Consider the following 21275-nt stretch of genomic DNA (forward strand, 5'->3'; position numbering starts at 1 on the left):
AACTGACACTGTTGGGAACTCTTCAGGCCACCCAGAAAAAGATACCAAAAGAGAAGTTGCCATCATAACAAAGGTCTCCATTATCGAACACTTCTGGGTACTGTTTTAGCTTTTTACGTGCCTACACAAAACAAATCAGTTATTCTGTTGTCTACTTTACACCAAACATTTGATGTAAGTGAGCATGAACACAAAAAACTTGAAATAATAATGTTCTAAAGCTCAATAAGGTCAGTAGTTGATAAAATTTATAAGATGGCTAGACATTATTCAGTGATACTTGGAACAAGAATTTTTATTAAAAATAAAATTCCTCCAGCTGTATTTAAGATTTTTTATTTACTTTGCTACTAGTTTCGGAGTTACGTCAACACCATCTTCAGGCCCGTACACTTTGCTGAAATCAGTTGTGTGTGGCTCAGTCTAGAAGACCGCGGTTAGATCACTAGTTACTGCCCGCCATCCACGTGGAACACTTTTCTGCATGTATTTTAGATCTTTATATCCCCGACATTGCACATTAGGGTTTTTTTTTTACTCCTGAGTGTATTGGCTATCCTTGGAATGCAACGGTCGGTATTCTTTTGTTTCTGCTGTTTGTAAACAACAAGCTTTCAAAGACGCGGTTAGTTTCGTTCAAGTGTGATTGCGAGCAGTTGTTATAGAAAACTTGCAGGTATACTATGGGCAGGTAATCAGGAGAAATAAAGAAAATCTGGAGGCAATGAAGAGAGATGTTTGGGCCATATTCTTCCATAAGTCCTGTACTGATGATAAGCCATGTAGCCATGTCATGGATTGTGTCCATCAGGAGAATATTCGTGGTGCAAATACAATACAGCTCAGGCAGCTGGAGAATCTTATTCTCATCAGCATTCTCTTCCTGCTGCTGTTATTACAGCAATTAACCCTATTTTCAGAGACTTGGCTCATCCTGACCTTCTAAGGAAATGTCTGCATGGGCAGAGGCAGAACCCAAATGAATGTTTCAACAGCATAATTTGGAACCGCCTTCCTAAAACTGTATTCGAAGGCATACATACAATGAAACTAGGAGTTCATGATGCTGTTATTACATTCAATTGTGGTAAAATTGGAAAGTGCTGGGTACTGAAAAAGCTGGGAATTAATCCTGGTGAAAAAATGATCACTGGGCTGCAACAATGTGATAACATGAGGATAGCCGATGCAGACAGGTCTGCATCTAATATGGCCAAGAAAGCAAGACAAACATCCAGGAAGGTGAAAAAGAATCTGGAAGACCTGTTAGAGGCCAAAGAAGGGTCATCATATCCAGCAGGACAGTTTTAATCAACTGTAATTAACAAATTTCAAAACTTTTTTCTTTAAAGTCAGTTTCCCGCAAACTAAAATTTTCAGTACATATGCCCCATTATATCAGAAACTATCAGAGATAAATGAGTGAAATTTTCAGAGACTTTGCATACCATAAAAAGCCACCTCTGGTACTACATTCATCAATATTCCCCCATTAGGAAGCACACAAAAAATATTTTCTGTAGAAAAAACTTAATACTTCTTGTTAATAAATTTAAAAAAGTATTTCTTAAAAACTATAATATGGATAAAGTAGATTTTTAGTACAGTTGACTCTTATTATCATCATGTAACATACAGTAAAAATATTAAGGTCGTGCATCAAATAGTTTTTTCAGAAATGGGTCAAATACTTGCATAAATTAACATGGGTTAGATAAGCAGGGTGTCGTCCCCTTAAACGGACAAAAGGGGACAAGAAAACCATAGAAACTCAAGAAACAGGTGGAAGAGATTGAAACGAGAAAGCAGATTACCATGGCTGGCTGACCACGAGAAAAATGGCTCTGAGCACTATGGGACTCAACTGCTGTGGTCATAAGTCCCCTAGAACTTAGAACTACTTAAACCTAACTAACCTAAGGACATCACACACATCCATGCCCAAGGCAGGATTCGAACCTGCAACCGTAGCGGTCGTGCGGTTCCAGACTGTAGCGCCTTAAACCGCTCGGCCACTTCGGCCGGCGGCTGACCACGAGAATAAAAAAGGAGAAGCCAGCAACTCTGCAATACGGTAAAACGTCCACCCTGAAAGCATTAGAGTGAAGGACACAGAGGGACAAAGGACATGCGCCAAAACTTAGATCAAATGGTAAAACCCACCCTCATATATAAAACGTAAAACCAAATCAACCAATGAGGTGTTGTCAGCTAAAATTAATGATAACAAGTCTGGTAACCAAAGATGATGTCCCAGGGCAGCCAAACTAGGACAGTGCAAAAGAATATGGGCCACTGTCAACCGGGTGCCGCACCAACACTGAGGTGGGTGTTCACAGCGCAGGAGGTAGCCATGGGTTGCCCAAGCATGGCCAATGCGGAGCCAGCAGAGAACCACAGAGACCCTGTGAGAGGCCCGCATGGAGGACTTCTACACATTCATAGTCTCCTTAATGGCACACAGTTTGTTGTGCATACTGAGACTATGCCATTACGCCCCCCAAAGCCAAAAAATCTTGCTGCATAATAATTAACACAGGTGAGTTATTGGAAAGCCAATCTCCATAAGTGGTTTCTGTGTAGCCTGTGGGCAAGTTCATTGCCTGGGATTATGACATGAGCTGGGGTCCAAACAAACACCACTGAACGACTGGTCCGTTCCCGGGCACAAATGGACTCCTGGATGGTCGCTACCAAAGGATGACGAGGGTAGCACTGGTCAACAGCTTGTAGGCTACTGAAGGAGTCAGTACACAAAAGAAACAACTCCCCAGTGCATGAATGGATGTGCTCAAGAGCACGAGATACAGCCACCAGTTCTGCAGTTAAGACACTGCAGACATTGGGTAAGGAATGCTGTTCAACATGGTCTCTGTGAATGTAGGCGAAACCAACATGACCATCAGCCATCGAGGCATCGGTGTAAATCACTTCAGAGCCCCGGAACATGTCAAGAATCAAGAGGCAGTGGCAGCGAAGAGCCGCGAGAGTAACTGAGTCCTATAGGGCCATGTGAAAGGTCCAGGTGAAGCTTCGGCAGAGGTTTACACCTTGGAGGTGTACGTAAAGTACGTAAATGGATCTCGAGTAGAGATGGTAAAAGGAAGGACTCCAGTTCAGACAGAATCGCAATCATGAGCCCTGACCTGGGCCGCCGATATGGGAGACGAACCACAGTGGTTGGGAAAATGAGACAGTAATTCAGATGCATAGGAGTCGAAGGTGTGCCACATAACTGGCGAGCAGTTGTGCATGCCTAACCTTCAACAGAGGGACTCCTTTGGTCACTGGTCACCGGTCACCATACTCGTCCTAAAAGCTCCCATCGCTAGTCAAATGCCACAATGGCACACTGAGTCAAGTAAATGCAACGCTGAGGGTGCCGACGAACTATAAACCAGACTATCATTGTCAAGGCGGGATTGAGCAAGGGCTCTGTAGAGCTGCAGCAGCGTAGAGTGATCTGCACCCCAGGTGGTGTTACTCAGGTAGCAGAGGGCACTGAGGAGCTGCCAGCACTTCCACTTAAGCTGAGGAAGCCAAGTCAATCCGGCATCGAAAACCAGCCCTAAGAATCGATATGTCTCCACTACAGTGAGTGGATTGTCATTAAGGTAAAGTTCTGGTTCCAGATGAACAGTACAACGCTGACAGAAGTGTATGACACACGACTTTGCGGCTGAAAACTGGAAGCCTTGGACTAGAGCCCATGACTGCATCTTGTGGATGGCTCCCTATAGGCACTGCTCAGCAACACCAGTACTGGAGCAGCAGTACGAAATGCAGAAGTCGTCTGCATACAGAGAAGGTGAGAAGGATGGCCCTACAGCTGCTGCTAGGCCATTAATGGCCACTAAAAATAGAGATGGACTCAATACAGAGCCCTGCGGGACCCCATTCTTCTGGATATGGGGAGAACTATGGGAGGCACCAACTTTGACATGGAAAGTACAGAGCAACAGGAAATTTTGGATAAAAATCGGAAGTGGGCCCCAGAGACCCCATTCATACAATATGGCAAGTTTATGATGTCGCCAGGTCGTGCCCTAAGCTTTTCGTAAATCAAAACAGATGGCAACAAGGCGTTGGCATCTGGAAAAGGCTGTTCAGATGGCAGACTCAAGGGACACAAGATTATCAGTGGTAGAGCAACCCTGGCAGAAACCGCCCTGTCATGGAGCCAGTAGACCACGTGACTCCATGACCCAACCCAACGGCCGACATACCATATGTTCTAGCAGCTTACAAAGAACATTGGTGGGCTGATGGGCCGACAGCTATCCACATCAAGCGGGTTTTTACCGGGTTTGGGCACTGGAATGATTGTGCTCTCCTGCAATTGCGCCATCGCACTACATCCGGTTGAAGATGATGAGGAGATGTTGCTTGTAGTCGGACGAGAGATTTTTAACTATCTGACTGTGGATCCGATCTGGCCCAGGAACTGTGTTGGGGCAATGTGCAATGGCGCTCAGGAGCTCCCACTCTGTAAATGGGGCGTTATAGGGTTCACTGTTGCATTAGTGAATGAGAGGACTTTCCCTTCCATCCGCAGTCTGAGAGTGCAAAAGACTGGGGGTAATTCTCCGAAGCAGAGGCTTGGTCATAGTGCTCAGCAAAGTGCTCGGCAATCGCATTTGTGTCGGTAGATAACATACCATTGATGGTAATGCCAGGGACACCTGTTGGGGGTCTGGTACCCAATAACATGTATGATCTTCGTCCAGACTTGGGAAGATGACATACGGCACCCAATAGTTGAGACGTACCTCTCTCAACATTCCTGTTTCCATCTTTTTATAAGCTGGTGAATGCGAGCACGGAGCCGTTCAAAATCTATTAGGTGCTTCAGAGATGGGTGCCGCTTATTCCACAGTAGAGCCTGCACTTCAGCAATTTCCGGTGGCCACCAAGGTACTGTCTTTCGCCGGGGGCACCCTAAGGAACAAGGGATCGCATATTCCGCCACAGAAATGAACGTTGTAGTGACCCACTCAACTACCATATCGATGGTACCATGTGGGGGAGGTTCAATGGTGACAGCAGAGGTGAAAGCTTCCCAGTCTACCACACCATCTGGAGGAAGATATACATTGTAGACCATTATTTCCTGCATCAGCCTTATCCTGACAGCCACAGCTTCAAGAGGAGTGTGAAGGGGCACAGGTTCACTACATACAGAGTTCAGAACAGAGACGCAAACTCCACCTGACATACTATTATATTCACTACATTCTTGTAATGTCCCTTACATGCACGGAGGGCTGGGGCCCGCATCGGCAGGAACCAGGTTCCCTGGAGGGTAATGCAGAAAGCAGGTGTAAAGCTTAACAGCTGCCATAGCTCAGCCAGGTGGTGGAAAAAATCACAGCAATTCCACTGGGGGATGACGTTATTGTGAGACTGGAAAGGCATGAAGCACTCAATGAGGCAGCCTACGCCTCAGGGTCACCTGCTGCCACCAGATGAGTACCTGTGCAATCAACATTCATTGTGCCTGGAGGCCCAGTGAGGTCTAGGTCCTCAGCGGATGCCAGAATCTCCACTTCAGCCTCAAACACAGAGCTTGTAGGTAGAGGTGGTATGGGTGCCACCACAGTGCCTTGGTTCTTGGGGGTCTTTTTCTTTTTTGGTTTCTCTCGCTGCTCCTTACGTTTTCCTGGCTAGGAGGTCTTCACTGATTCAGTTTCAGGGACTGAGGAGGACCGTGAAGCCTTATGACCAGCTACCTGTGGGTGCTTCAGCCACTGGCAGGTGCCCACTTTGCCACTGGTAGGAACCTGGGAAGGGAGTGACGCAAGGGACCTCTTCCTAGCGAGAGGAGCCGAAGAAGACTTATGCTTCTCCAGCTGAGAAGGTGGGACTGATGTCATCAATGGTTTGGGGGGGGGGGGGGGGGGGGTGCTGCTCCAGAAATTCTGGTTTCATACTTCTACATCTGGTATGTGAGAGTGCGGGAGCAACAGGGAGGGAAGTGCCCCCTACCATCAAGGGGGCAGGTGTAGTTTTATGGCTCTGAGAGCTGACTGGAATTGGCGGAATGATGGGGCTATAGCTGTTCTCGTAGCAGTGGCATAAGAAGATGTTATAGGCACAGGATGTACGTGTTCAAATTTCTTCTTAGCTTCAATGTAGGTCAGTCAGCCAAGAGTCTTGTATTCCATGATTTTCCGTTCTTCCAGGAGAATCCTGCAGTCTGGTGAGCAAGGTGAATGGTGCTCTTTGCAGTTGACACAGATGAGAGGCAGGGCACGTGAAGTATTGGGATGTGATGGACATCCACAGTCGCGACATATGATGCTGGAAGAATAGCGGGAAGGCATATGCCCAAACTTCCAGCACGTAAAGCACCGCATTGGGGGAGGGATATATGGCTTGACATCACACTGGTATACCATCACCTTGACCTTCTCGGGTAATATATCACCGTCGAAGGCCAAGATGAAGGCACCGGTGGCCACCTGATTATCCTTGGGACCTCTATGTAAGCACTGGGCGAAATGAACACCTTGTTGCTCTAAGTTGGCGCGCAGGTCGTCATCAGACTGCAAAAGAAGATCCCTGTGAAATACAATACCCTGGACCATATTTAAGTTCTTACGGGGTGCGATGGAAACAGAAACATCCCCCAGCTTGTCACAGGCGAATAGTGCCCTTGACTGGGCAGAGGATGCTGTTTTGATCAAGACTGACCCAGAGTGCATTTTGGACAATTCCTCCACCTCCCCAAACTTGTCCTCTAAATACTCCATGAAAAACTGAGGTTTCATTGACATGAAGGATTCCCCATCAGCTCTCGTACAGACAAGGTACCGGGACAAATAAGAGTCACTGCCATCCTTAGAATGGCGTTCCTCCCACGGTGTGGCCAGGGAGGGGAACGACTTGGGCTCATACTTCCGTGCATTGAATTGAGCCCTTGAGCGCTTAGAGACTGGTGTTTGACCACCAGCAAGTGATGATGTACTAAGCTTCATGGCATGTCATCCACCCTGATGCCACCCACTCTGACCAGGGGGCCTCCCCACAGGCACCACCCGGCCGCAGCAAAGGTCACCTGGCAGGATGGCCATTGCCGGAAGTCCCAATGCCCCCAGATGGCAGGCATCTACTCCTTGGCATAAGTGGGGAGTTAACGGCACAGGCGTCAGCAGAGCAATCCCTGTGTTTCAGGGGGCTACAACCAACAGGTTACATGGTGGCCCCACCACAACGAACTGGCTACCGTGCTGGATATTAGGTGCAAACAAGTCCATTATCACATCAGTGCAGAAAACAATACTGTGTAGTGGATGGAGGAAAATGCACCTAGCAGGGTGACCTCACCCAACAGCTAGAGAATGAGGGGAAGTGCAGATCCATGTCGACGAATGATACGAAAGGTCTCAGCACACAATGGACCATGTAACGCACCCTTCCCCAACTGGCTCGCTCTTTGGGAGAATTTAGAAGAATGGATGTAAAACCCTACAGGGGACCATCACATAAAAGCCGAAATGTGTGAGACTCCTTTTAGTCACCTCTTGCAACAGGCAGGAATACCTCGAGCCTATTCTATCCCCCGGACCTGCAGGGGGGCCAAATTCCGGTTTCATACTTCTACACCTGGTATGTGAGAGTGCATGCACGTTTTCTAAATATTTATGAATTGTGTAACTGAGGTGGGATGTAGGTACCAGACTGTAGTCACCTAGTCTGTTTCGATCTGTGGCCGATGTGCCTTTCTGAATCTCAGAAGTGGCGTGCTAACACTCATGGTTAGATTTTTGTAGAGCATGCTCCATGAATTCATTGTTTCTCAAGCAATTTGTACAATGAAAAATGTTAATTTAAGTGACTTGTAAGAAATTGCTAAAATAAAATCACAGGGCCATTATGCTACAGAATGTAAAACTACTGTTTCAAAATACAAGATTTTATTCATAGTATCATTCCAAAAGTCCAATACTTTCATATTATTAAATAAAGTTATGATTAGAAGCAGACTATTGCACAATTTATTTCCATATCCAGATATATATCTTTATTAAAATGTTTTTGCTAATCTTTTGATCATTTATGAGAAAAAAAGTACTTTTGAAGTTTTATCTCACCTTCCTTGTGCTTGTTCTCTTGAATAGGACGCCTACTTGTAGGGTCTGGATAAAGCAATGGTAACAAACGACTTCGATAATGCCACGATGAATAATTTGAAAAGTTCGTGGTAATTTTTGCAGACGTGAATTCAAATTCCTTGGTTGGAGAAATGTTTGCTCTCGAAACAACAAATTGCCGGTAATGCCAAGTGTGAACTAGGAACAGGATGAAAATTTATGTAAAAGCTATTTATATCAAGTCCTAATTGTTAATTGTATATTTTAGCACATTAGCCGAACATTACAATGACGTAATAACAAGAACTGTACTGAAATTAAAAAATGCAGGAACCAGTAGCAAGACTTCAGTTAGCTTCATTATTTAGGATATCAGCGTCTGTAATTTTTTTTCCTAACACAATCCTTTACCTAAATGCAATACTACCTACAGTTTTGGTCTAATCTTATTTCCTTTATGTGACACGACTATGAAATCACTTGACATTGTTGAATTATTGGTAACTAGTCCTAGACATATCATACAAAAAAGGAAAATAAATGAAAATGGCTGGCACATACAAGACATCTAAAAGATGTTCAGTTGTCTCAATAAATTTTAAAATGACAATGAAATGAAAAGACTGCTACTCACCAAATAGATGAAGCACTGAGCCGCAGACAAGTACTTTTAAAAATAGATTACACTATAAGACAAAATCTCTTCACAGATGTAGAAAAACACAGACACCTCACCCATGCACATGGCTACTGCCACCTCTGTTCACTACGTCTGAATCGTCGTTACTCCATCCTCAGTTCTTCCTAGCTTCATTTTTAAACACAAACACTCATAGCACGAGTCTGAGCTACATACAGTATTGTCAAATCAGGTGTTTGCTCCTTTAGCTGTGATAAATGTCCAGTTTGTATAATTACTTTTATAGAATAACTCTAACTACTATAGATGTACAAGGTGAACAAATGATAGTAATAAAAACTACAAGATGACCCAAAAAGTCCATAAACATTCAAAAATTAGGAAGTAATGTAGTTAGGGAGGTAAAACTTTGCACACATTCCTGAAATGACATAGGTTTTTATTGAAACCAAAACTGAGCACCAAAACTGGTCAACAGTTGGCGTTTGACACTAACAAGCCAATTAAGCTGGATAAGAATCGGACATAAAATGACTGTAGTGAGAGAGGGAGCCAGATGCACCCCTTTTGCAGTGTGGGCACTTGAACAAATGGAGGAAGATGATGACTGGTTGCCTAAAGTGTTGTGGACTGACAAAGCCCATTTCACACTGTGAGGATCTGTCAACACCCACAACTGCATGATATGGGCTACTAAAAATCCTACAACTGTTGTGGAAACTCCACTGCATGATGAGAAAGCCACCGTCATGACTGGGCCCTTTTCCTACAAGGAAACGAGGTGCGCTGCTCTTCAAACTGTCAGTGTGACAGGTGCGAGGTACACCGATATATTACAGAGTCATATCAGTCCTAGCCTGCCTGATATACACCTACTGGAAGGTACAGCTTTTATGCAGGACAGTGCTCCATGCCATATTGCTACATGTGCTTGGTCTGCTAGGTCCCTACACCTCAATTCATGTGATTATTGGTTGTGGTGTTACGTAACGTCGCCTGCTAGGTCCCCAGACCTCAATCTGTGTGATTATTGGTTGTGGTGTTACCTGAAGTCGCAAGTCCGCCATGATCATCCAACCTCATTAAGCATGTTAAAAGACAACATCCAATAGCTTTCTTCCTACACTTACTGATATGCCATACAATGCTGTTCACAATATTGTCCCTGACTACAGGTGTTGTTGTTGAATGATGGCCAACATGTGGAGCAATTGTTGTAAAGAACATTGTCTTTGCTAAATGTCGATTGTTGTGTTAATTATTGCTTTTTATCATATGTAGTGCCATCTGTTGATCATTTTGTGCACTTTTTTGTTTCACTAAAATCCCAGTCATTTCAAGCACGTGTTTCAATTTTTACCTACACTATTCAATGAAGTATTGAATTTTCAAATGTTATAGGACTTTTGGGTAACCCTGTACATCAAATAGGTGTGTTCATATGAGAGAAGGATTAAATTATTGCTTTAATAGTGGTTCACTGCTGTGGTAACCCAAGAGCTACCACCCCCTTCAGCAGGCAACAAACACCATCGATGCCACCACAGTCAGCCTGTTGCAGTTATGACCTGCCAGCTTATTGCACTCCCCACTACAATGGGGCTCGACCACCAGAGAGAGGCACTGCTGCAAATCTGCCATGCAGGTGACCCCCTAGTGCCACCTGTGCTAGGTTTCACTATGGCTGTCCACTTATGTGGCTGCTGCAAACCGCTCAGGCTTTTTCTTCTTCACTTGAAGTACTGTGCACTTATTGTTCTCTATATACAAAACTATTTGCTGTTATACTGGATTATTCTTGTGGCTTCCTCTTTTGAACTGTGTACTATGCATGTGACATTTGTAAAGAACTGTGACTTAAAATACATCATCTGACTGACATGCCATACTATGATTTATGTTCTTAGTAGCAAGATAAATGACGATAATAGTGGTTGAAACTCATGCATCATTGGGTAAACTTGGAACCAGCACAGCATCGGCCGCCACCAGACTTCACCACATAGATCATTTTTCAACAATTCTTTAAACATCGCTTCGAAGGACAAAAGTGCCAGGAGGCTCTCTTAGCCCAATTGTTTTCAAATCATACGGCTACATATCTGCCGCTGTTCTCACCATTCAGTGAAACATATGAAAATTGGGATGCATACAAGATGCAGCTCCGACAAAATTTTGGCTGTATTTAAGGTTACAGATCCTGCAACCATTAAATCACTCTTTTTGCCTTGGATTCCACCTCAAACATATTAGCTGCTTTGTAAGTTTGCCTCTCCCACTAAAGTGGACAACTTGATTTTGATCAAATGTGTACTCTCTTAATTGCCTATTTTCACTGACACTGTCATGTTATATCATCATGAGCAGAATTCTAACAGTGTTGCAAAAAGCCCAACCAGTTGCACCATGCCTAGGCGGTGGAACTACAGGTGCCCAGTAAAGTGCCGTTTCATTACTCGCGACACTAAGGAATTGTAAGTGGAGGTTACGATTTAGGATTATATTAATTCCAAGGCCCCAGAAAAGAAAGTATGTCAAAAAGCTTTGCAATTCAGTGACCATACCTTGCAGGAGGTTTTGAAACTGGCTCAATCTTTTGAAGTCTCCCATAGAGCTGGCGCCATTTATAATCTTGAGCAGACATGACGACCATTGCTTCTGACCCAGGTAGTGCATACAGCTTAGCCAATATGGAGGAAGCAGCAGGTCAAATGTAATCATCATCATACTGTTGGCTCAGCCTGTGAATAAGGGATTAACTCTCAGCCACTCTACAGGCGTCAACTCTTGTCATGCCCGGACTGTTTTCACAACCATTCCTGGGGTGACTGCCCAGACAAGTGGGCACAATGCGAAAAATGCAATAGCGAAGGCCGTTTTGCCTTCCCTAAGTTGAGCCTCCTTGTTCCGTCACTCCCCTTGTAGGAACACATGGACGGAATCACCACGAACTTTCAAAATGCAACTGTGGCACCAGATAAAAAGTCCAAAGTATTGGATAGACAAAGAATCTATTTACTAAGCAGCAGCAGGAGAACACACATATAAAAAGTATTATGTATGCAAGCTTTTGGAGCCAGTGGCTCCTTCTTTCGGCAGAAATATTGAAGGGGAAGGAAGAGCAGTGAAGGAAATGGACTGGTGAGGTTGAGGAAAAGGGGCAGAGTTTGGAAAAGTCACCCAGCACTCTGGGCCAGGGGAGACATACCAGACAGGATGAGAAGGAAAGACTGATTGTTGAGGACTGCACGTATGAGATTTGAATACCTGAGAGCTTAAAGAAGAAAGACAGGGTAATATGTGAGACCGAGATTACGCTAAAACAATGTGCATCAGTTAACAGGAGTGAAAAGTTATGTGGATTGTATGTGGTAGAGGTGGGAGGGGGACGGCAATAAATACACAGGTCAGAAAATGAAAGATGTGCAGAAAACTAAAATAGAGTGAAGAAAGGAATAATTACTATGAAAAATGCTGATACCACAGGAATTAACATAAATTAAGAACAGATGGATGGCAAGAACAAAGAACATGATGTAGCACCAGTTCTCACCTGCAGAGTTCTGAGAAACTGATGTCTGGGAGAAGAATTCAGATGGCATGTGTGGTGAAACAGGCACTGAGGTCACAACTGTCAAGTTGTAGTGCATGGTCCGCAACAGAATATTGTGTATTGCCAGTATACACCCTCTACCTATGCCCATTTGTCCTTTTGATAATTTGTTGGTAGTTATGCCAATCTAAACAGCTGTTACAAGATATGACAGTCACAGGGCTAGTATAGGTGGTGTAAGAGGGTGCATAGGGCAAGTCTCGTAGTGGGGACAGTCACAGAGGTAGAAGCCACAGGGTAGAGAACAGAAAGAGTGTAGGGTCTGACAAGGATATTGCACAGATTGGGATGGCAGCAAAAAGCTTCTTGTGGCTTGCTCTTTTGGACCGAGTATTCCACTTGTGACATTTGTAAGGAACTTTGACCGTAAAATATATCAGCTGACTGACATGTCACGCTATTATTTATGTTGTGAGTCACAATAACTGCAATTATTCCTTTAGATAATACAAACACGATACATCCTTCGACAAATGTCTGCACTGCTTTTACAGCACATAAGAAGGCATGTAATGGAGTGAAGCACAACAGCAAGACAATGCTGCTTGTGACAATTGAGCCAATAGTGACATTCTGTGACATCTGTCAGCTCCATGGGCTGCAGGCTAAGCAATGAACATCTGTTATTGATTTTTCAAATCAGTGTGTCATTTTATCACTGTATTTATTGTGGATGATATAAAATGAAAACAACAAATATTACTTGAACAAGTATGAGAAACAGCATTCCCTGTACATTAGTTTCTCGAGTATATGTTACCAGAATGCAGCTTTGAGTTACAATATCTACAGTCATGTAAACACCAAAAATTGACCCCCTTCCTCACTTCAATCTGAATTATAAATTACTTTGCTTCAGTTAAATATCATAGTGAATGCTTCTTCCAATTCTTTTATTTTCTTACTAATAATAATAATAACAATAATAGAGAGGCCAATGAAGGCGTTATACGAATTTCATTCGGTATTTATAATATCAGCACTATTTACAGCTCACTCCAGTGCACATTTACCTTAAGTAATTCAAGGAATCTCCATAAGATCAAATCTGCACAGCCAGACAGAGCTCTTAACCTATCTCCTACAGTCTGTGTGTTACTTACTTTAAATCACCACCAAACTCAGTTTTTGATAACTGAAGCTAAATCTATAACCCTAAATTATATTAAAAAAAACTCTGCAAATGTCAGTTCTGCAAAAAATTCAGGAATTAAAAGCATGAAGAATTAGCCAATAGATATGGAGATCAGATAATGTTTCAAGGTCTTGCTGGTTAATTGCAAATAAAATCAGAACAGTTCAATACAAACTAAAAGTAATAACATAGAACTGACTGTGAAAGATGACGACATTTCTGATGCCTTTCTATTTAGCAATATTTTTTAACGATTTTTTCGAAGATATTGTTGAGAGTGATGTTTGCTCGAAACCGCATGCACAATGTACATTGTGTCAAGTAATTAACAGACCAGCAATACACTACCTGCTGTATACACCAATAACATTCTGCAGCTTATTAATGACAACGAATAAATAAATCAGCAGTATTAGATTAAAATTCTCCACTTCTATTGAAGAAATATTAACTAGAGCTAGTGAAAGCATCGCTTCATCTAATAAGCTGTATTTCTCAAAATGGTTCATTCCCTGACAAGATGAAACTGTCTGTAATCAAACCTTTCACAAAAAAGGGACGTTAAAACATGTTCAGAACTACACAGACCTATTGCCTTAATGTAAATATTTGGCAAACTGACTGAGAAAATAATGTTAACAAGCCTCTTGGAATATTATGAGGGGCAACCAAATGAAAACTGAACACCCAACACAACCGAACTATATAATGATTCCATTCAAAAGTAAACAGCACATGCCTTTTTTATCCCAGTCGGAGATGAAACAATCAATTTCTGTTTTGTACAATGTAGCTGGCTGCAGACGAATCCACAACTACTTCCACTCTCACATTTCCTCGTCCAACTGAAACCAACACCTATGCTTGTCTTTCATCAGGTCGACAAAGATGTGAAAATCACATGGTGAAAGATCCAGGCTGTACGGAGGATGCTGCAGTGTTTCCCACTCAAATTCCTGAAGCATAGCCTTCATCCTATTGGCAGTGTGGAGACGGGTGTTATTGTGCAACAGGATGATTCCATCTGACAGCATTCCTGGGTGCTTTGATTTTATGGCACATCACAGTTTTTGCAGAGTGTCTATACAGTACTGTACACTGATTGTGGTTCCATGCTCAAGGAACTTGACAAGCAGATACTCCTTCATTCGAAGAAAAAAGTCATCATGAACTTACTGGATCTTGTGTGAACAGCTTTGGATTTTTTTTTTTTGGCAGGCGAGATGTGGGATGTTTCCCCTGTTGGCTTTGCCATTGGGCTGTCGTAATGCTGTCAGATGGAATCATCCTGCTGCATGATAATTCCTGCCCGCATACTGCCAATCAGACAAAGGCTACACGTCAGCGATTTGGGTAGAAAGCATTGCAACATCCTCCGTATAGCACAGATCTTTCATCGAGTGATTTTCAAATCTTTAGAAAGATAGACATGTACATCAGTTTCAGTTGGACAAGGAATTGCAGAAGAGGGTGCAGTTGTGGATCCATCAGCAGCACTTTGTATGAAATAGTAATTAATTGTCTCATTTCCTAGAGCAATAAATGGCTTACAACACGTGGTGATCACTTTTGAATGGAAACATTCCACAGTCCCATCACAGCAGGAGATTGATTTTCATTTGACTACCCCTTATACAATGGTGTTAACGTATTAGGTAATTTCTAGCATGGTTTCAGGAGAAGTCAGTACTACACCGCAGCAGGAAAATTGACCCATTATGCTCTTGAAAAAAATAAATGAAAAATCCCAAGCAGCAGGAGTTTTACTGGGACTTTCCAAAGCTTTCAACACAGTACGTCATCGCGGACACCTATTGAAAATTGCAATGAGTGGTGTCACTGAAAATCTCACACAGTTATTAGGAGCATATTTCAAAGGCAGACTACAGAGTACAGAGTACTACCAAGGAGACATTCAAGAATAAGAAATGTACACTTCAGTGTCTGTTCGTATATAATGGAAATGTGTTCCCAAGTTCTCTCGATAATAAGCATCTGATCACTGTGTACAACAATGCAACCTCTGATGTCTTTTGCACAGACTGTGAGCCCAGCTTTGTTGAATAGAAAAGCTACAGTTTACTTTGAAAGAGACGACTTAATAGTTAACATAGAAAAAGCAACTAATATTCACTTTAAACAGAGTGGACCACGTAAACAAAATATTGGGAGTGATGAGATTCTGTCAAAAATCCTATTGGTGGAGGAGATTATCACCATACCTTAATTCTGAAACCCTGAGAACTGCACGTTCTGCAGATTAGTGTATCCTTCCTTGTCTTATGGAAAAGTATTGTGGGGTGGAACCTGCCAGATGACTATGGAAAAGATTTTCAGGTAGCAGGAGACAGCCTTGGCGATTGTAGCGAAAGTAAAACAAAAAACATCTTGTGGAAGCTTATTTTAGTTTAGCATTCTCAGAGTTTGTACCATGATAGGTATGACAGAAAGCATACAACACATTTCTATATGGTTAATAGCAGATCACCTTTAACACAAAAAAACTGTGTCAAAGGAGCTGTTTTTCATCATTTGTTAGCTAACAATCTTCAGATGTTACATAATATACCTTTAAAAACCAACATCAGTGGTGGGTTATGCATAAATGCCTGTATAACTTCGTGTACCATTAATAATATTGACGATGCCCATGCATGTAAAATTGCGTGTTATGAGCAGCAAAATAAATTTAAAATTCTCTAGTAAATCATTAATATTAATGACAGAAATTTTCTAAACAGCATTTATCTTCTTTCAAAAGCATGGAGAACAGTGGAAAGAGTGAAAGTGGTACCAACCAGAACTATGGAGCAACTAAACTAATTGAAATATAACCATATGCTTGACGTATTTACCCTGCTACTCAAAATGAAGAATCTCCCAGTTAAAAAATTTTTTTAAAAAGTATTGACACAGACAGTTATAATCAATATTACACTGAACATATAGTGACATTAGACACTGTGTGCACAGCTGGAGCAAGAGACATAGAAAGGATCTTTCGGTGCAGCAAAGAATGTTTATTAGCACTGTAGAAATTATACATTATTCTCTGAATGTCTAGCAGTTACCAACGGAGTTTCAATAAAGAGATCTATGGATTGCCTGCACGTGTGAGTTACATGGTAAATATATTATTCACAGCATAATTACCCATTTCCTTTACTGTCCAAAAACTCAGCTCTATTCCAGAGTTTAAGCAGTAACATAGCTCATTTTTTGCAGATTAGCATTTGAACAGACATAAATAAAGTAGGACACAAGATAAACTTTAGCTGCTTTCTTGTGATGCCTTTCTTTTACAAAGTGACAGCAGATAAGTGAACAAAAGAACAATACTTGCAATTTCTCTCATCCATATCCAGATACTTATTGCACAGTGCCAATTCTCTTGACCAATTAGATTCAGGCATATTATCAAGAACCCAAGCACGGTGATGCCATGCTCCATATGATTTTGGATTAACATGTAATGTACGTTCTGTCAACTGCAATTCTGTCTCCATGAGTTGTTGCATTTGGTCTTTGGACCTAAATTAAAAACACAATGTAGTAATCATTCTTTTGTAGAAGCAGTTATGACAATAGTCATTATTACAATAATTATAAATATATTTAAAAATAACATCAATAATTAATATCATCATCTCTGGTTGAGGGAAAACTTATCTAATGAAGTAGAAAGGAAAAAAAGCAACCTTTCACTACATCTTTGTCATGACAAATTAATGTAGCAGGTGAAATGAATATAGTACTACACAGGACATCTGAGTATTTACTATATTAAGCTAGTAAAAACAATACCAATTTGTGGAGGCTACGAAAGGAATGGAAGGTTCATCTGAAACAGGGGACAACAAACAATTGTATGCAAATGAATCCAGTATGCAGCGGAGTTTGCACCGAGACGAAACTTCCTGGCAGATTGAAACCTTGTACCAGACGGGGACTCGAACTTGGAACATTGGCTTTCTCAAGCAAGTGCTCTACCAACTGACCTACCTGAGCACAACTCATGTCCAGTCCTCATAGCTGTACATCTGCCAGTACCTCACTTCCTCCCTTACAAACTTACAGTTTTCCTCCAAACACCCCAGGCTGAGGCTAAGCCACATCTCTGTGATATCCTTTCTTTGAAGTGTGCTAGTCCTACAAGTTATACAGGAGAACTTCTGTGAAATTTGGCAGGTAAGAGATGAGGTACTGGTGGAAGTAAAGCTGTGAGGACAATTTGTGAGCCTTGCTTGGGTAGCTCAATTGGTAAAGCACTTGCCTGTGAAAGGCTAAGGTCACAAATTCGAAATCTGTTTGAGGACACAGTTTTACTCTGCCAGGAAGTTTCAATTGTATGTACACTGATATCCACAAACTGACAACGGTATACACAGCAGCAGAAAAAAGCCTACTTTCATCATGAATTTCTATATCAATGACATGGTCCTCAGTTACAAATTCTTTGTGGTGTCCAACTTGACGTTCATCTGGAAAGCAAACAACCATGTGGATATCTAGAACCCAATTATAACCATGTTTACGTTAATACATTAGGATAGGTAATCCATCCTACCTCATAAGCACATTGTTGTGTATGGTACTAATGTGACTTCTTAGGCAGTGACATTTCTTCGTCACATTTGACATATATGTCAAATAATGTAAATGTGGAACTCACGGGTACATTTAGTTACTTCTGAGGTCTTATTTGTACGCATCTGAGATATGCATTCATGTGTGTAAAAAACCATACTTGGACAATTAGTATGCACAGGTAGAATAATATATATATATATAATAGAAGGAAACATTCCACGTGGGAAAAATTATATATAAAAACAAAGATGAGGTGACTTACCGAACGAAAGCGCTGGCAGGTCGATAGACACACAAACAAACACAAACATACACACAAAATTCAAGCTTTCGCAATTCAAGCTTTTAGGCCCCCTGCAAAACCTTTCACCTGACTCCATCAACCTCCTGACCCCACCGACACCCCGCACCCCTACCTTCTACCTTCTACCTAAAATCCACAAACCCAATCATCCCGGCCGCCCCATTGTAGCTGGTTACCAAGCCCCCACAGAACATCTCTCTGCCTACGTAGATCAACACCTTCAACCCATTACATGCAGTCTCCCATCCTTCATCAAAGACACCAACCACTTCCTTGAACGCCTGGAATCCTTACCCAATCTGTTACCCCCGGAAACCATCCTTGTAACCATTGATGCCACGTCCTTATACACAAATATTCCGCACGTCCAGGGCCTCGCTGCGATGGAGCATTTCCTTTCACGCCGATCACCTGCCACCCTACCTAAAACCTCTTTCCTCATTACCTTAGCCAGCTTCATCCTGACTCACAACTTCTTCACTTTTGAAGGCCAGACATACCAACAATTAAAGGGAACAGCCATGGGTACCAGGATGGCCCCCTCATACGCCAACCTATTCATGGGTCGCTTAGAGGAAGCCTTCTTGGTTACCCAAGTCTGCCAACCCAAAGTTTGGTACAGATTTATTGATGACATCTTCATGATCTGGACTCACAGTGAAGAAGAACTCCAGAATTTCCTCTCCAACCTCAACTCCTTTGGTTCCATCAGATTCACCTGGTCCTACTCCAAATCCCATGCCACTTTCCTTGACGTTGACCTCCACCTGTCCAATGGCCAACTTCACACGTCCGTCCACATCAAACCCACCAACAAGCAACAGTACCTCCATTATGACAGCTGCCACCCATTCCACATCAAACGGTCCCTTCCCTACAGCCTAGGTCTTCGTGGCAAACGAATCTGCTCCAGTCCGGAATCCCTGAATCATTACACCAACAACCTGAAAACAGCTTTCGCATCCCGCAACTACCCTCCCGACCTGGTACAGAAGCTAATAACCAGAGCCACTTCCTCGTCCCCTCAAACCCAGAATCCCCCACAGAAGAACCACAAAAGTGCCCCACTTGTGATAGGATACTTTCCGGGACTGGACCAGACTCTGAATGTGGCCCTCCAGCAGGGATACGACTTCCTCAAATCCTGCCCTGAAATGAGATCCATCCTTCATGAAATCCTCCCCACTCCGCCAAGAGTGTCTTTCCGCCGTCCACCTAACCTTCGTAACCTGTTAGTTCATCCCTATGAAATCCCCAAACCACCTTCCCTACCCTCTGGCTCCTATCCTTGTAACCGCCCCCGATGCAAAACCTGTCCCATGCACCCTCCCACCACCACCTACTCCAGTCCTGTAACCCGGAAGGTGTACACGATCAAAGGCAGAGCCACGTGTGAAAGCACCCACGTGATTTACCAACTGACCTGCCTACACTGTGATGCATTCTAATGACCAGCAACAAACTGTCCATTCGCATGAATGGACACAGGCAGACAGTGTTTGTTGGTAATGAGGATCACCCTGTGGCTAAACATGCCTTGGTGCACAGCCAGCACATCTTGGCACAGTGTTACACCGTCCGGGTTATCTGGATACTTCCCACCAACACCAACCTATCCGAACTCTGGAGATGGGAACTTGCCCTTCAGTATATCCTCTCTTCTCGTCATCCGCCAGGCCTCAATCTCCGCTAATTTCAAGTTGCCGCCACTCATACCTCACCTGTCTTTCAACAACTTCTTTGCCTCTACACGTTGCCTCGACTGACATCTCTGCCCAAACTCTTTGTCTTTAAATATGTCTGCTTGTGTCTGTATGTGTGGATGGATATGTGCGTGTGTGCGAGTGTATACCTGTCCTTTTTTCCCCCTAAGGTAAGTCTATCCGCTCCCGGGATTGGAATGACTCCTTACCCTCTCCCTTAAAACCCACTTCCTTTCGTCTTCCCCTCTCCTTCCCTCTTTCCTGATGAGGCAACCGTTGGTTGCGAAAGCTTGAATTTTGTGTGTATGTTTGTGTTTGTTTGTGTGTCTATCGACCTGCCAGCGCTTTCGTTCGGTAAGTCACATCATCTTTGTTTTTATTTATATATATATATATATATATATATATATATATATATATATATATATATATATATATATATATATATATATATATATATATATAAAAAAAGAAAGATGATGAAACTTACCAAACAAAAGCGCTGGCAGGTCGATAGACACACAAACAAACACAAACATACACACAAAATTCTAGCTTTCGCAACCAATGGTTGCCTCGTCAGGAAAGAGGGAAGGAGAAGGAAAGACAAAAGGATATGGGTTTTAAGGGAGAGGGTAAGGAGTCATTCCAATCCCGGGAGCGGAAAGACTTACCTTAGGGGGAAAAAAGGACAGGTATACACTCGCACACACACACATATCCATCCACACATACACAGACACAAGCAGACATTTGTAAAGGCAAAGAGTTTGGGCATTTTTTGGGCAGAGATGTCAGTCGGGGCGGATGTACAGAGGCAAAGATGAAGTTGAAAGACAGGTGAGGTATGAGCGGCGGCAAATTGAAATTAGAAATTAGCGGAGATTGAGGCCTGGCGGATAGCGAGAAGAAAGGATATGCTGAAGGGCAAGTTCCCATCTCCGGAGTTCTGACAGGTTGGTGTTTGTGGGAAGTATCCAGATAACCCGGACGGTGTAACACTGTGCCAAGATGTGCTGGCCGTGCACCAAGGCATGTTTAGCCACAGGGTGATCCTCATTACCAACAAACACTGTCTGCCTGTGTCCATTCATGCGAATGGACAGTTTGTTGCTGGTCATTCCCACATAGAACGCTTCACAGTGTAGGCAGGTCAGTTGGTAAATCACGTGGGTGCTTTCACACGTGGCTCTGCCT

The 21275-nt window shown here is 42.9% G+C and overlaps 1 protein-coding gene across 1 annotated transcript in view; it reads right to left on the reverse strand.

Annotated features, from left to right (window-relative positions):
• The window catches only part of LOC126457498 (geranylgeranyl transferase type-2 subunit alpha), a 75799-nt gene that overhangs the window by 16363 nt on the left and 38161 nt on the right, over positions 1-21275 (reverse strand). The window contains exons 4-5 of the mRNA XM_050093804.1: positions 16825-17012; positions 8094-8291 (exon numbers count right to left, since the gene is read on the reverse strand). Coding sequence (XP_049949761.1) covers positions 8094-8291; positions 16825-17012 — 386 coding nt within the window. The remainder of the gene's footprint in view (positions 1-8093; positions 8292-16824; positions 17013-21275) is intronic.

This window comes from Schistocerca serialis, chromosome 2 (assembly GCF_023864345.2).
Source record: "Schistocerca serialis cubense isolate TAMUIC-IGC-003099 chromosome 2, iqSchSeri2.2, whole genome shotgun sequence".
Classification (NCBI taxonomy): domain Eukaryota; kingdom Metazoa; phylum Arthropoda; class Insecta; order Orthoptera; family Acrididae; genus Schistocerca; species Schistocerca serialis.